Below are 18,111 nucleotides of genomic sequence, written 5' to 3'. Positions count from 1 at the left end.
ATTCCTTAAGTTTTAAGTTAGCTGTATAGCAGATTATGATAAGTAAGGACCTTACAGAAGAGTTTTACTTTGGAAAAGGACAGATTACAAGAGCATTAGGCAGGAACGAGGAAGAGTTAATTGGGAACAGCTATTTTTGGGCATCCACATCCAACATGTGGAGTGTACTTAAAGACCAACTGCACAGAATACAGGACAGGTACAGTATGTTCCAGTCAGAAGGAAGGACAAGAATGGCAAGGTAAGAGAATCTTGGAAGGCAAGGGAGTGATGAGTTTAATCAAGAGAAAGGAAAAGTTTGTAAAGCTTAGGAATCTAGAATCAAACAGAGCCATGGAGGTTTATAAAGAAACCAGAAAAGAACTCAAGAAGGGAATTAGGAAAGCCAGGAGGGGCCATGAAAAGTCATGCAAGTAGGATTAAGGAGAATCCCAAGGCATCCTGTACACACATCAAAAGCAAGAGGATAACAATAGAGAGAATAGGACCCTTGACGATAAAGGTGAGAATATTTGTTTGGATGTGGAGGATGTGGCTGAAGTGCTTAATGAGTATGTCAGTATTTACCAGGGAAAAGATGTGAAAGATAAGGAGATCAGTGCTGAGTGTATTAATATGCTAGAGCATTTCAAGGTAAAGGAGGAGGTAGTGTTAGGTCCCTTTAAGAGCGTTAAGGTGGGTAAGTCCCGAGGGCTTGATGGGATATACAGGTTATTGAGAGAGAGGTTATTGAGATTGCTGGGGCCTTGACCAATATCTTCGTGTCCTCTCTAGCCACAGGCGAGGTCTTGGAGGACTGGCGAGTAGCAAATGTTGTTCCATTATTCATGAACGGAATCAAGGATAATCTTGGAAACATAGACTGGCGAGTCTCACATCAGGGGTAGGGAAGTTACTGGAGATAATTCTTAGGGATAGAATTTATGAGCATTTGGAAAATGCTCATTTATGAGTTGAACATGAGTTGAAAAATTTATGAGTTAGCCATTTGAATTCAGAACTGGCTTGCCCATAGAAGATTGAGGGTTGTGGTTGAACAGACTTATTCTAGTTGAGGGTCAGTTATTAGTGGTGTTTCACAAGGATCTGTACTGGGACCTCTGCTGTTTGTGATGTATATAAATGCCCTCGATAAAAATGTAGCTGAGTGGGATTGTAAGTTTGCAGATGATACGACGATTAGTTGTATTGTGGATAGTATAGGTGATTAGCAAAGAATACAATGAATATAGACCAGTTGCAGATATGGGTGGATAAATGGCGGATGGTGTTTAATCCAGCCAAATGTGAATTGTTGCACTCTGCTAGGTCAAATGTAAAGAGACGGTACGCTGTTATGGGCAAGACCCTCAACAGTGTTGATGAACAGAAGGGTCATGGGGTCCAAATTCATGTGGCTACACAGCTCAACAGGGTGGTTAAGAAGGCATATGACATCCTTGCCTTTATTAGTTGCGGCATTGAGTTAAAAAGTCAGGAAGTTAATGTTGCAGCTCTTTAAAACTGTAGTTAGGCAGCATCTGGAGTATTGCAAGAAGATCTGCAGATGCTGGAAATCCAAAGCAACACACATACAATGCTGGTGGAACTTAGCAGGCCAGGCAGCATCATGAGCCTTGATGCAGGATCTTGGCCTGAAACGGCCTAGGGGGCTGGACTCAGGCCTAGGGGGCCGGCGTCGGGCAGATACATTAGGGTCTCCTAAGGGATGTTTAAATAGGCACTTGATTGAGAGGGAACTGGATTGGTATGGACATTGTGTAGGCAGAAGGGATTAATTTAGTTGGCCATTTGATTACTAATTTAATTAGTTCGGCACAATATTGTGGGCTGAAGGGCCTGTTCCTGTTCTGCATTGTTCTATGTGCTAACAAATATTTTGTACAACTGCAAGGTATCCCACTGAAGATTCACTAAACTGATTCCAGGGATAATGAGATTTCTGTGTGAGGAGAGATTTAGTAGATTAGGACTGCATTCTGTAGAATTTAGAAAAATGAGAGATATTATCGAAACACACAAAATTCCTAAAGGGTTTTACACGCTGGATATGGGGGAGAATGTTTCCCCTGCATGAGGTTTCTAGGACTGGGATACCATTTAACTATTTAGGACTGGAATGAGGAGAAATTGCTTCAATCAGAGGGTTCGAAGTCTTTAAAATTTTCTATCTCATTGTAGAGGCTGAGTCATCACATTCATTGAGGATAGATTGCTGGAAATTAAGGGAATGCGGGGTTGTGAGTATAGTGCTGGGAAATGGCTCTGAGGCAGATCATCCATGATCTTAATGAATGGTGGAAATAGGCTACAAGATCATGCAACATGGACCTGAATAAACAGTCAATGTTTCGGGTCAAGACCTTTCTTCAGGACAGAAAAGGAAGGGGGAAAACTTCAGAATAAAAAGGTGGGGGGAGGGGAAGGAGGGTGGCTAGAAGGTAATAGGTGAAGCCAGGTGGGTTGGAAAGAAAAAGGATTGGAGAAGAAAGAGTCTGATAGGAGAGGAGAGTGGACCATATGGGAAAAGGAAGGATGAGGGGGCCCAGTGGGAGGTATTCGGCAGGTGAGAGGAGATAAGATGCTAGAGTAGGGAAAAGAAAAAGTGGGAGGGAAGATTTTTTTTACTGGAAGGAGAAATTGATGTCCCATCAGGTTGGAGGCTATCCAGATGGAATATAAGGAGTTGCTCCTCCACCCTGAGGGTGGCTTCATCTTGGCACAAAAGGAGGGCATGGACTGATTGGGAATCGGAATTAAAACTTGGCCACCAGGAGGTTCCACTTTTGGTGGATGGAGTGGAGGCGTTCAACGAAGCAGTCTCCCAGTTTATGATGGGTCTCACCAATATAGAGGAGGCTGCATCAGGAGCACCAGACACAATAGACGACCCCAGCAGATTTGCAGGTGAAGTGCAGCCACACCTGGAATGACCGTTTGGGGCCCTGAATGGAGGTGAGGGAGGAAGTGAATGGACAGGTGTAGCACTTGGGCAGTTTGTAGGGATAAGCACTGAGATGGAGATTAGTGGGGAGGGATAAATGGAGAGAGCAATCCCTGTGGAAAGAAGGGGGTGGGGGGAGTTAAAGATATGTTTAGTGGTAAAAACCCTTTGGAAATGGCAGAAGTTGCGGAGGATGATGTGTTGGATGCGAAGTCTGATGGGATAGTAAGTAAGGACAAGAGGAACTCTATCACTATTAAGGTGGCAGGAAGATGGGATGAGCGTGCATCCTCGGGAAGTGGAGATGCAGGTGAAGGCAGCATCAATAGTGGAGGAAAGGAAACCCAGTTCTTTGAAGAAGGAGGATATCTCTGATGTTGTGGAAAGGAAAGTCACACCCTGGAAGCAGATGCGGCGGAGGTGAAGAAACTGAGAAAAGGGAATAGCATCTTTACAGGAGATATTGTGAGAAGAGGTATAGTCAAGATAACCATGGGAATCAGTAGGTTTATAAAAAAGATGTGGGTAGACAGTTTATCTCCAGAGATGGAGATAGAGAGATTAAGGAAGGGGAGGCAAGGTGTCAGAAAGCAAAGACAAGTTCTCAGGAAGGATATGTGGCTGTGGTAGTGTGTCTGGGTGAGTACATGGTCAAAGAGTCCGAGGACGGTAGGGACCACGGAGGGGGAGCGGTGAGAGAGGGTTTCACTGAACTCCCATCAAAGAGAAGATTTAAACTTCAGGGTAGGGCCGTATGGCCTACTTTAGCTCTGTCTTATGCTCTTATATTAAAACAAGCCTGTAAAAGATACAGAGGATCAGGGAAACTCCTGGAAATGAAGTCACAACAAATGAGGGTTTGTTTAAGCATTTTTCTATATTTAAGTTCTTGATTATTTAATCAGATTTGTGCTCATTAAACGTTGATCATAAATATTGAGGAATTATTAATGATTACCAATAACTACCAGCTCCAGATCATGAAACGGTTCTGGGCAATGTACAAAAGTGAACAACTATGTCATCATGATTGCTTATTTTGTTATGTTACTCACAGTTGTCAGAGATGCAAGACTGATCAGGACCATGAATTAGGAGCAGAAGAAGGCTGCTGGGTCCCATCAGCCTCATTTAAATAGGATCATGGCTGGTCTAATTGTTATCTCAACACTGCACTCCTGCCTACTCCATTAACCTTTCACCCTCTTGCTGATCGAAGATCCATTTACTTATTTATTATAACGTAGAATGTGGCTATTCAGGCCATTGGGCCTATCCTAGACCCCAGCAGAGTAATCCCATCAGTCCAATTCCCTCCTCTTCATTTCTCATCATCACTTATTTTTTATTCACATGTCAATAGACAATAGACAGTAGGTGCAGGAGTAGGCCCTTTGGCCCTTCTAGCCAGCACCGCCATTCACTGTGATCATGGCTGATCATACACAATCAGTACCTGGTTCTTGCCCTCTCCCCATATCACTTGACCCCACTATCTATAAGAGCCCTATCTAACTCTCTCTTGAATGCATCCAGAGACTTGGCCTCCACTGCCTTCTGGGGCAGAGCATTCCACATATCCACCACTCTCTGGGTGAAAAAGTTTTTCCGCATCTCTTTTCTAAATGGCCCACCCCTTATTCTTAAACTGTGGCCTCTAGTTCTGGACTCACCCATCAGCGGGAACATGCTTCCTGCCTCCAGTGTGTCCAATCCCTTAATAATCTTATATATTTCAATCAGATCCCCTCTCATCCTTCTAAATTCCAGTGTATACAAGCCCAGTCACTCCAATCTTTCAACATATGACAGTCCCGCCATTCCAGGAATTAACCTTGTGAACCTACGCTGCACTCCCTCAATAGCCAGAATGTCCTTCCTCAAATTTGGAGACCAAAACTGCACTCAATACTCCAGGTGGGGTCTCACCAGGGCCCTGTACAGCTGCAGAAGGACCTCTTTACTCCTATACTCAATTCCTTTTGTTATAAAAGCCAGCATGCCATTAGCTTTCTTCACTGCCTGCTGTACCTGCATGCTTGCTTTCATTGACTGATGTATAAGAACACCTAGATCTCGTTGTACTTCCCCTTTTCCTAACTTGACTCCATTTAGATAGTAATCTGCCTTCCTGTTCTTGCTACCAAAGTGGATAACCTCACATTTATCCACATTAAACTGCATCTGCCATACATTTGCCCACTCACCCAACCTGTCCAAGTCACCCTGCATTCTCATAACATTCTCCTGACATTTCACACTGCCACCCAGCTTTGTGTCATCAGCAAATTTGTTAATGTTACTTTTAATCCCTTCATCTAAATCATTAATGTATATCGTAAACAGCTGCGGTCCCAGCACCGAACCTTGCGGTACCCCACTGGTCACAGCCTGCCATTCCGAAAGGGACCCGTTAATCACTACTCTTTGTTTCCTGTCAGCCAGCCAATTTTCAATCCATGTCAGTACTCTGCCCCCAATACCATGTACCCTAATTTTGCCCACTAATCTCCTATATGGGACTTCATCAAAAGCTTTCTGGAAGTCCAGGTACACTACATCCACTGGCTCTCCCTTGTCCATTTTCATAGTTACATCCTTAAAAAACTCCAGGAGATTAGTCAAGCATGATTTTCCCTTCATCAATCCATGCTGATTCGGACTGATCCTCCTACTGCTATCCAAATGTGTCATAATTTCCTCTTTTATATTTGGCTCCAGCATCTTTCCCACCACTGACGTCAGGCTAACCGGTCTATAATTCCCCGTTTTCTCTCTTCCTCCTTTCTTGAAAAGTGGGACAATATTAGCCACCCTTCAATCAGCAGGAACTGTTCCTGAATCTATAGAACATTGGAAAATGATTACCAATGCGTCCACGATTTCTAGAGCCACCTCTTTAAGTACCCTGGGATGCAGACCATCAGGTCCTGGGGACATCAGCCTTCAGACTCAACAGTCAATCCAACACCGTTTCTTGCCTAATATAAATTTCCTTCAGTTCATCCTTTACCCTAGTTCCTTTGGCCACTATTACATCTGGGAGATTGTTTGTGTCTTCCCTAGTGAAGACAGATCCGAAGTATCTGTTCAACTCATCTGCCATTTCCTTGTTCCCCATAATAAATTCACCCGTTTCTGTCTTCAATGGCCCAATTTTGGTCTTAACTATTTTTTTGTTATTCACATACCTAAAGATGCTTTTACTATCCTCCTTTATATTCTTGGCTAGTTTACCTTTGTACCTCATTTTTTTCTTGGCATATTGCCTTTTTTGTTATCTTCTGTTGCTCTTTAAAAGCTTCCCAGTCCTCCGGTTTCCCGCTCATCTTTGCTATGTTATACTTCTTCTCTTTTATTTTTATACTGCCCTTTACTTCCCTCGTCAGCCACGGCCGTCCCTTACTCCCCTTAGGATCTTTCTTCCTCTTTGGAATGAACTGATCCTGCACCTTCTGCATTATTCCCAGAAATACCTGCCATTTTTGTTCCACTGTCTTCCCTGCTAGGGTATTGTTCCATTGAACTTTGGCCAGCTCCTCCCTCATAGCTCCATAGTTCCCTTTGTTCCAACTGTAATAGTGACACATCCGATTTTCCCTTCTCCTTCTCAAATTGTAGGTTAAAACATATCATATTATGTCCATCAACTCCCCTTTGAATATTTTGCAATTTACCCATATATTAATACTGGAAGTGTGCAATAGCCAGTGTGCTTGCCTTTGGAACTGGAAATCAGACCACCTGAAGGAAATCATGCAGACATGGGGTTAATGTGCAAACTCCAGTCAGACAACACCCAAGCTCAGGAACAACTTTGTCCCTGGAGTTGTGAGGCAACAAAGTTAACCCTTTGCTTATGAAGAATCTTATCTACCCTTTCCTTAAAAAAAAATTAAAAGATGTTGCTTTCACTGACCTTTGTGGAAGAGAGTTCCAAACTGCAAACTTTCCAACTTGACTTTGGAAAGCATCAAGTTGGATAAGTCGTCGGGCCTGGATGAGATGTACCTCAGGCTACTGTGGGAGGCGAGGGAGGAGATTGCTGAGCCTCTGGTGATGATCTTTGCATCATCAATGAAGACGGGAAAGGTTCCAGATGAGTGGAGGGTTGTGGATGTTGTTCCCTTATTCAAGAAAAGGAGTAGAGATAGCCCAGGAAATTACAGACCAGTGAGTCTTACTTCTGTGGTTGGTAAGTTGATGGAGAAGATCCTGTGAGGCAGGATTAAAGAACATTTGGAGAGGCATAATATGATTAGGAATAGTCAGCATGGCTTTGCCAAAGGCAGGTTGTGCCTTAAGAGCCTGATTGAATTTTTTGAGGATCTGACTAGACACATTAATGAAGGTAGAGTAGCGGATGTAGTGTATATGGATTTCAGCAAGGCATTTGATAAGGTACCCCATGCAAGGCTTATTGAGAAAGTAAGGAGGCATGGGATCCAAGGGGACATTGCTTTGTGGATCCAGAACTGGCTTGCCCACGGAAGGCAAAGAATGGTTGTAGACAGGTCATATTCTGCATGGAGGTCGGTCCCAGTGGTGTGCCTCGGGGTCTGTTCTGGGACCGCCTACTCTTTCTGACTTTTATAAATGACCTGTTTGAGGAAGTGGAGGGATGGGTTAGTAAATTTGCTGATGACACAAAGGTTAGGGGTGTTGTGGGTAGTGTGGAGGGCTGTCAGAGGTTACAGTGGGATGTTGATAGGATGCAAAACTGAGCTGAGAAGCGGCAGATGGAGTTCAACTCAGATAAGTGTGAGGTGGCTCATTTTGGTAGGTCAAGTATGATGGCAGAATATAGTATTAATGGTAAGACTCTTGGCAGTGTGGAGGATTAGAGGGATCTTGTGGTCCAGGTCCATAGGACACTCAAAGTTGCTACGCAGGTTGACTCTATGGTTAAGAAGGCATATGGTGCATTGGCCTTCATCAACTGTGGGATTGAGCTTAAGACCGAGAGGTAATGTTGCAGCTATATAGGACCCTGGTCAGACCCCACTTGGAGTTCTGTGCTCAGTTCTGGTTGCCTCACTACAGGAAGGATGTGGACACTATAGAAAGGGTGCAGAGGAGATTTACAAGGATGTTGCCTGGATTGGGGAGCATGCCTTATGAGAATAGGTTGACGGAGAATGAGAGGTGACCTGATAGAGGTGTACAAAATAATGAGAGGACATGCTTGGCACAGCTTTGTGGGCTGAAGGGCCTGTATTGTGCTGTAGGTTTTCTATGTTTCTGTGACTTACATCCCTCTGAGAGAAAAAAAAATATTTGGCTTTTCTCTGCCAGAAATGGGCATCCCCTTATTTTTAATCAGTGACTCCTTGTTCATGATTGTTCCACAGAAAAGCAACATCCTTTTGACATTAACCCTGACAAGACTCCTCAGGAACTTGAATGTTTCCACCAAGTCCTACTTCACTCTTACACTTTAGCAGATACAAGCCTAACAAGTTCACCTATGAAGAACATCCCACCTATTCTGCATTCAGCTGCTCTAAATAAAAGATTCAGTTTAACATGGTGCTCTAGATATGGGCTCACCAATGACATGATATAATTAACGTGTAGCCTCTCTACATTTGTATTTAATTTTCATTGCAATAAATGACATTCTCTAGGCCTATTAATTACATGCTGTATCTCCAGACCACCCTTTTGCAAATCATACACTACGACATCACAGATCCCTCTATCCCAGAGCTTTGCTGCCCCTCATCATTTAGATAATATTCTTTATATTTTCCTGACTAAATAAACAATATCACATTTTCTTCCATTCTGCGTCACTCACCAGGTGTTTGCCTATATACTTGACCTATTTGTATTTGTCTGTAGCCTCCTTATGTTCTCATCAGAACAAACTTTGTATTCCCCTTGTGCGTCAGCAAATGTTACCACTCTGCCTTTGTTACCTTCAATCAAGTCATCTACATTAGTTATAAGTCGAGGCTCTGGTACTCATCCCTGTGAACACAGTTGTTACACCTTTTCAAACAGAACAGGATGTATTCATACCTGATCTCCAACCAGTCTTCTATCTATATGTTACATCTTACACCATGGTATTTATTTTCCCCAGCAACCTCTGAGTATGTTTTCAAACATCTCCTGAAATCATAACATCATTATGTGCCGTGTCATATGTCGTATCATCCAGATCGTGGTCAATGACCATGATTGTTCTTGGTAAATTTTTCTTCAGAAGTGGATTGCCATTGCCTTCTTCTGGACAGTGTCTTTTCATGATGGGTGACCCTGGCCATTATCAATACTCTTCAGAGATTATCTGCCTGGTCGTATAACAGGACTTGTGATTTGTGTCAGCTACTCATACGACCATCCACCATTTGCCCCCATGGCTTCAGGTGACCCTGATTTGGGGAGCTAACCAAGTGCTACATCTTGCCCAATTATGATTATCATAAATTTATTTCTTTTAATTTTAGCGATTCATTGTGGAATTGGCCCTGTCAGCCTTTTGTTATCCCCCTGTTTACTCATGACACCACTCTCAGGGAATGATGTAGCTGAACTCCAAGGTCCTTCTGTTCTAGAACACTCTGCAGGGCGGTATTGTTTAGAGTGAAAGTCCTCCCTTGAATTGACTTTCGCTGCTAAGGGTTGTTTTTCCTTAAGCTCCCTTATCAAATCTGGTTCATGATACAACACCCAGTCCAGAATTGTCTTTCTCCTAGTACAACACCTTGCACTTGTTTGAATCAAGCTCTACTTGCCCTGCTGCGGCCCACTTAACCAGATGATATTTGTAATTCTTGATGACCTTCTTCACTGTCTATGGTACCACCTTTTTAGTGTCATTTGCAAACTTATTAACCACTCCTTATACATTTTCATCCCAATCATTGATATAGAGGACAATCGACAATGGTCCCAGCATTGACCTTTATTAATAGAACTAACATTTTCTAAATGATAGATTTTGACTGAATTAGCCATTATTTTCTTTCTGTCTCCCTCTCACTTTAAGTCTCTACATGCTTAATTATGGAGATCCTATGCTGCATGTGTGGTATCACCAGATCACTATGTATTGCTTCATAGATACACACAGAGTTATACAGCATGGAGATGGAACCCTCAGCTTAATCTGTCCATGCCAATCAATGTGCCTAGCTCTGCCTGCATTGGTCCTATACCCCTTGTAACTTTTCCTATTCATGCATCTCTCTAAATATTTTTAACATTTTAAGTGTTCCTGCCGTTTCCATCTCTTCTCGAGCATGTACTTTATATGCACCACCTGCTGTATGAAGTGCTTTCTCCTCAGATCCCCTGTAAATCTTTCCTGTCTCACCTTAAACATATGCCGCCAGTTTTAGACTGTAACCATCTACTCTTTGACTATTCTCCTCAATTTTATAAGCCTCTGTAAAGTCATCCCTCATCCTCCTTTGCTGCAGGAAAACAGTCTCAGCCTATTCAGCCTCTCTTTATAACTCAAGTGCTTCAGTCCAGGCAACATTCCTGTGAATTGTTTTTACACTCTGGCTCAATGACATTCCCCTAAAGCATGACAACCAGAGCTTCATCTGTGGCTTAACCAATGATTTGTTCAACTGTAACATGTAACTGTAACTCCCAACTCCTACACTAGATTGTTGTTGAAGGTAAGCATACCATACATCTTTTTCACCACTCTGTCCACCTTTTAGGGCTCACTGTTGAATACTACTCCCCAAGCCTTGCTGTTCAATGTGTTTGTCCTGGTTGGTGAAACTTCTCAAAAATTGTCATATAGCACTTCTCTGACTTAAATTGCACCAGCCATTCATTTGCAGCCATTTCCAGTTGATCTAGATCCTTTTGTAATTTTTGACAAAGTTCTTCACTCTCCACTATACCAGCAGTTTTGATGTCATATAGCCATGTGAACTTTTCTATTTTTATACTCTATCATTCTTGTTGTAAGTTAATCAACAGTGTATTCCCAATGTTATTAAAAAAAAAGGACAGTGGGTTTAAAGGACATGCTCAGAGGGTTTACAGAGTTTCCAGGTTTTCCAGATGTTACAATGGTTGCAAAGTGCAAATTCATGGAAGGATTTATAAAGAAGAATGAAGATTTTTAAATGATCTATGTAGGCCTATGTAAATTAATGAGCACTGGGACGATGGATGAAATGGACTCCCACCCAAGTCTTCTTGCCTTCGAGCCAGCTTACATGTATTTATTCCAACATTTTAATTCTAGCCACTACCTCTTCTTCCAACTACTTATTCCATTCACACTGGAAATGTCTCCATTCCTCTGGTACGCTGGCATTATTCTACCCTCTGTTCAAAGTTAGCAATACTGCTTCCCTTGCTGCTGGAATTTTGGGATCCACTTCCCCAAGTTCCACTCATCCAAGTTCACTCTGTTCTTCCATGATCTTTGAATTTCCTTAAGCTTTATTGCAAACTTAGAAGAGATTATTTGGAATACTCCTCTACTTTTACAAGCGATAAATATCACAAAACCAGATCTGAACATGAGTGAATTTAACAGACTAGTTATTTTAATCTGTTTTGAGTAACATCATTGTTACGTGCGATCTGTACTTCTGCTACATTATTTCTACATAAATGTAATTGTAAATAAAACAATTAAAATCCTTGAACACAGAAATGTACACCATCAAACAATTTTTAGAAATGTTTAACTCTTTGTGTTCTCTTTTAGGAATATAAGCAATAACTACTTAAGCTTAATAGGTGAAGGAGCTTTTGATAAATTGAATTCAGTAATCTACTTGTAAGTATGTTTCAGTTATTATTGCCAAAGTTCTGTTTAAATGTTAATTTAAAAAAATCTATAAATATGTTCATGAAACTCTGAAGCAACTTCTTTCCAATTCTGTGCTTTATTGCTATGATGTTAATGTTTCTTTAGATATAAGTTTTAGCTTTTAATATTTAAGCTTAGGTTTAAAATTTTTCTGTGGTTTAGGAAATAAATGCATTACATATGCTGTTTGTGTTTGTGCATCTGAAGCAGAAAGACCGGGGCTGAATGAGCAGATCAAATTGAGGATAATTCTCATTTCAGTATATTGAAACATGGAAAAGTAAATTAGTCAATATTCCTGCTGATGATCATGATGCAACCAAAGCTGGTGGTTGATGTGGAAAGCTAGTGAGAGTAGAATGGATTGGATAGAATCAGACCTGTAAAGCCATGCCTTACTACAGTACAGAAACAGTCGTTTTGGCCCACTAGGTTTCTGTCAAGCATCTATCTGTACTCATCCAATTTACCAGCACTTTATTATAGCCTTCACAGTATTGCCAATTCAAAAGCCATTCTAGATAATTCTTGCATGTTGTAAAAGTACTTGGATTCACCACATATCAAAGGCCATGTATTCCAGATTCCAACCGCCCTCTGTGTGCAAATATCCTTCCTCATACTTCCTTAAAACCCCTTACTCTTTGTCCTGTACCTTTGTTTGAATTAGGACATGGATATTTGAGAGATTTGCAATTTTTTTTCCCTGTATGACTTAAGCCTGTAAGCTGACATCACCTCTGTACAGTGTAGTGGCCCATCACCAGTGTTTATTGAAATCCTTTTCTACTTATACAGTAGCCAGGATGTTGGATACAAATGACAATGTGAGATAGAAAAGAGATGTAAAAAGGGCAATGATGCGATAATCATGGGGTTTTCAACATGCGGATAGATTGGGAAAGCCAGGTTGGTGCTGGATCCCATGAAAGAGAATCTTTAGAATGCCTACAAGATGGATTTTTAGAGCAACTTGTGGTTGAGTCTATACTAGAGGAAAGGCAGTTCTGGACTGGGTGTTGTGTAATGAATCAGATTTGTTTAGGGAGTTTAAGGTAAAGGAACCCTTAGGAGACGGTGATCATAATATGATAGAATATAGCCTTCAGTTCGAGAATGAGAAGTTAAAGCCAGATCTATCAGTATTAGAGTGGATTCAAGGGAATTGCAGAGGCATGAGAGAGGAGCTGGCCAAAGGGGACATTAGTAGGGACTGCAAAACAGCAGGCGTTGGAGTTTCTGAGGCATTTCAGAAGGCGCAGGAAAGATGCATGCCAAAGATGAAGAAGTATTTTAAAGGGAGGTTAAGGCAACTGTGGTTGATGAGAAGTCATAGGCAGCATAAAAGAAAAAGAGAGGCCATTTAATATAACAAAAAAAAAAGTGAAGATAGAGGATTGGGAAGCTTTTAAAAGCAAACAGAAGGCAACAAAAACAATAAAAACAGAAAAGATGAAATATGAAGGTAAGCTAGTCAAGCATATAAAAGAAGATACCAAAAGTTTTTCCAGATAGTAAAAGAGAGGTGAGAATGGATATCACACCACTGGAAAATGATGCTGGAGAGGTAGTAATAGGAGCCAAAGAGATGGCGAATGAACTTAGTAAGTATTTTCCGTTAGTCCTTACTGTGCAATACACTAGCAGTATACCAGAAGTATGAGAGAGTCAGGCACCACAAGGGAGTGTTGCTGCTAATACTATGGAGAAAGTGCTTGGGCTGCCGAAAGGTCAAAGTAGGTAAGTCACCTGTACCAGATGGACTACACCCCAGGGTTCTCAGGTAGCTGAAGAGATTTGCAGGCATTAGTAATGATCTTTCAAGAATCACCAGATTATGGAATGGGTCTGAAGGAAGAGAAAATTCCAAATGTCACTCCACTCTTTAAGAATGGAGGGAGGCAGAAAAAGGGCCAGTTAGTCTGACCTCAGTGGTTGGGGAGATGTTGGAGTCCGTTATTAGGGTACTTGGAGGCACATAATAAAATAGGCCAAAGGCAGCCTGGTTCCCTTAAGGGGAAATCTTGCCTAACAAATCTGTTGGAATTCTTTGAGGAAATAGCAGGCAGGATAGATAAAGGAGAGTTAGCAGTGTTGTTTACTTAGGTTTTCAGAAGGCCGTTGACAAGGTGCCGCACATGAGACTGCTTAACAAGATAAGAGCTCATGGTATTATAGGAACATACTAGCATGGATAGAAGATTGGCTAACTGGTGTGAGGCAAAGAGTGGGAGTAAAGGGGACCTTTTCTGGTTGGCTGCTGGTGACTAGTAGTATTCTGCAGGGGCCTGTATTGGTACTGTTTCTTTTCATGTTGTATGTCAATGATGTGGATGATGAAATTGAAGTCATTGTGGCCTAGTTTGCAGAAAATATGAAGATAGGTGGAGGGACATGTAGTGTTGAGGAAGCGGGGAATCTGCTGAAGAACTTAGACAGATTGGGAGAATAGGCAAAGAAGTGTCAGATGGAGTATTGTGTAGGGAAGCACATTGGTAGAAGGAATAAAGATGTAGACTATTTTCTAAATGAGGAGAAAATTCAAAAATCAGAGGTGAAAAGGGCCTTAAGATTCCTTATACATGATTTCCTAAAGGTTAGTTTTGTGGTAAGGGTGCAAATGCAATGTCAGCATTCATTTTGAGAGGACTGGAGTATAAGAGTAAGGATGTAATGCTGAGGCTTCATAAGGCATTGGTCAGATGCACTTGGAGTATCATGAACAGCTTTGGGCACTTTTCTAAGAAAAGATGTACTGGCATTGGAGAGGCTCCAGAGGTAGTTCACAATTATGAAAGGTTAACGTTTGAGGAGTGTTCGATGGCTCTGGGCCTGTACTCACTGGGGTTTAGAAGAATGAGTGGTGAATCTCATTGAAACCTATTGAGTATTGAAAGGCGTAGGTAGAGTGGATGTTTCCCATATTGGGGGAGTCTAGAACCAGAGGGCAATGCCTTAGAAAAGAGGCTCATCCGTTTAAATGAGGTGGAATTGCGTCAGCCAGAGGGTAGTGAATCTGTGGAATTCATTGCTGTGGGTGGCTGTGGAGGCCCAGTTACTGACTATATTTAAAGTGGAGATTGACAGGCTCTTGTTTAGCCAGGGCATGAGAGGTTACGAGGAGAATGCAGGAGAATGGGGTTGACAAGGATAATAAATCAGCCATGATGGAATTGTGGAGAAGACTCAATGGGCCAAATTGCCAAATTCTCCTATGTCTTACGGTTTTATACTTTATGTGAATCTGTAAATTTATCTGTGTGTTATTTTCTAGTGGGGTACTTTTATTATAAAAAATGTCAATTTTGCAGGAAACGAAAGAGAATTCCAAGATCAAAAAGTTTGGAAGTGAATTTGACTTTTGGGGGGAAATGTAAAGTGGGCTATATTCAAGTTAAGTCAAGTCAAGTCAACTTTTATTGTCATTTTGACCATAACTGCTGGTACAGTGCATAGTAAAAATGAGACAACGTTTTTCAGGACCGTGGTTTACATGACACAATACAAAAAACTAGACTGAACTACGTAATAAAAAAAAACACAGAGAAAGCTATACTAGACTACAGACCTACACTGGACTGCATAAAGTGCACAAAAACAGTACTGGCATTACAATAAATAATAAACAGGACAGTAGGGCAAGGTGTCAGTCTAGGCTTCGGGTATTGAGGAGTCCGATAGCTTGGGGGAAGAAACTGTTATATAGTCTGGTCGTAAGAGCCTGAATGCTTTGGAGCCTTTTCCCAGACAGCAGGAGGGAGAAGAGATTGTATGAGGGGTGCATGGGGTCCTTCATAATGCTGTTTCCTTTGTGGATGCAGCGTGTAGTGTAAATGTCCGTGATGGTGGGAAGAGAGACCCCGATGATCTTCTCAGCTGACCTCACTATCCGTTGCAGGGTCTTGCGATCCGAGATGGTGCAATTTCTGAACGAGGCAGTGATGCAGTTGCTCAGGATGCTCTCAATACAACCCCTGTAGAATGTGATGAGGATGGGGGCGGGGGGGTGGGGGGTGGGAGATGGACTTTCCAAAGCCTTCGCAAAAAGTAGAGACACTGCTGGGCTTTCTTTGCTATGGAGCTGGTGTTGAGGCACCAGGTGAGATTCACCGTCAGGTGAACACCAAGAAATTTGGTGCTCTTTACGATCTCTACCGAGGAGCCGTCGATGTTCGGGGGGAGTGGTCGCTCAATGCCCTCCTGAAGTCAACAACCATCTCTTTTGTTTTGTTCACATTAAGAGACAGGTTGTTGGCTCTGCACCAGCCCATTAGCTGCTGCACCTCCTCTCTGTAAGCTGACTCGTCGTTCTTGCTGATGAGACCCACCACGGTGGTGTCATCGGTGAACTTGATGATATGGTTCGAGCTGTGTGTTGCAGCACAGTCGTGGGTCAGCAGAGTGAACAGTTGATTGATTCAGTCCCCTTAATCGATTACACTGTTGAAGGTAATAGAAGTGGTAATGGCAAGAAACTTCAATAGTAATTGCATTAATATTGTTAGCTTTACACTGTGGCCCAGTCAGTTACATCCTAAACAGTTTTAAAATCTTTCTTTCCATGTCATTGACAGTAAATGTATTCAAGTTGAAATGTCTATTTTTTTTCCTATCTTTTGTGGTGAGAAGTCAAAGGATGAATGTGATGGATTTACGCAATTCATTCAACAAATCACAAAAGTTTTATTCAGGGGAAGAAACAGGGATCTGCGTTATTAGTACAGAGAACCCCTGCATTCAACTTGTTTCTTCTCATTTCTTTTAACTTACATCTCTTGACACGTATGTAGATGACGCTGAAAATCATGATACCCATTTTCTAGGAATGAAACCCGCCCTCATAATGTGGGCATCACCTTTATGTGCACATTACTTCACATAGCAGAGAAAGATCAAAATTACAGGTATTTTTGTACAGTGTATCTACTAATTATCTGTCTTATTCTGAAAAGCATGAAAGAGACTTTGTTACAAGAGAGAGAAAAAATGTCAGGCAAATCAAGGGAAATATATCTACTTTGCAGTTATCTGTTTCCTGCCATTCAGAATTAGAAACATAGAAAACCTACAGCACAATACAGGCCCTTCAGCCCACAAAGTTGTGCCAAACATATCCTACCTTAGAAATTACTAGGCTTACCTATAACCCTCTATTTTTCTAAGCTCCATGTACCTATCCAAGAGTGTCTTTAAAGACCTTATCGTATCCGCCTCCACCACTGTTGCCAACAGCCCATTTCACGCACTCACCACTCTCTGAGTAAAAAACTTACCCGACTTCTCCTCTGTACCTACTCCCCAGCACCTTAAACCTGTGCCCTCTTGTGGCAACCATTTCAGCCCTGGGAAAAAGCCTCTGACTATCCACACAATCCATGCCTCTCATCATCTTATGCACCTCTATCAGGTCACCTCTCATCCTTTGTCGCTCCAAGGAGAAAAGGCCGAGTTCACTCAACCTATTCTCATAAGGCATGCTCCCCAATCCAGTGAACATCCTTGTAAATCTCCTCTGCACCCTTTCTATCATTTCCATGTCCTTCCTGTAGTGAGGTGACCAGAATTGAGCACAGTTCTCCAAGTGGGGTCTGACCAATGTCCTATATAGCTCAACATTACCTCTTGGCTCCTAAATTCAATTCCAGGATTCATGAAGGCCAATTTTTCATTTGCCTTCTTAACCACCGAGTCAACCTGCGCAGCTGCTTTGATCGTCCTATGGACTCGGACCCCAAGATCCCTCTGATCTTCCACACTGCCAAGAGTCTTACCATTAATACTATATTCTGCCATCATATTGTGGGCTGTAGGGCCTGTAATGTGCTGTACTATTCTATGTTCTATATTTGACCTACCAAAATGAACCACTTCACACTTATCTGGGTTGAACTCCATCTGGCACTTCTCAGCCCAGTTTTGCATCCTATCAATTATATTAATGGAACAGTTTTGCATCTTATTAATTATATTAATGGAACAGGTTGTCAGCTGTACCCCTTGTCTGCAAATACTGAATTGCCTGGAAACTTGCAGAACTGGAAAGGAAAATATGAATTAAAATATATAGGAGTTACATGATCGTCTTGAGGCAATATATACATTTTATGTACATATATATACACTCACACACATATGCTGCCATTCATGCAAGATTAATATGAACAAACATAGATATTTCTCAGGTAATTTATATTTAAAACATTGTCAAATATTTGTAAGTTTAATAGCCCTCTATTTCATTTTTAGGGACCTTCGTACAACTTATATTTCTCTTGATGTACTCAAAAGTATTTTAGAAAGCACATCAAGTATTGTCAATCTGTAAGTATATCTGGAATCTTAATATACAACCAATGAATTTTTGGTATGC

At 41.7% G+C, this 18,111-nt stretch overlaps 1 protein-coding gene across 1 annotated transcript in view; it reads left to right on the top strand.

Moving 5' to 3' along the window:
* LOC140732544 (uncharacterized) overlaps positions 1-18,111 on the top strand; it is a 127,964-nt gene that overhangs the window by 72,778 nt on the left and 37,075 nt on the right. The window contains exon 7 of the mRNA XM_073055312.1: positions 11,637-11,708. Coding sequence (XP_072911413.1) covers positions 11,637-11,708 — 72 coding nt within the window. The remainder of the gene's footprint in view (positions 1-11,636; positions 11,709-18,111) is intronic.

This window comes from Hemitrygon akajei, chromosome 8 (assembly GCF_048418815.1).
Source record: "Hemitrygon akajei chromosome 8, sHemAka1.3, whole genome shotgun sequence".
In the NCBI taxonomy this organism is placed as follows: domain Eukaryota; kingdom Metazoa; phylum Chordata; class Chondrichthyes; order Myliobatiformes; family Dasyatidae; genus Hemitrygon; species Hemitrygon akajei.
Note: the sequence above shows the minus strand (reverse complement) of the source record. Positions and strands in the feature narration are given on the sequence as shown.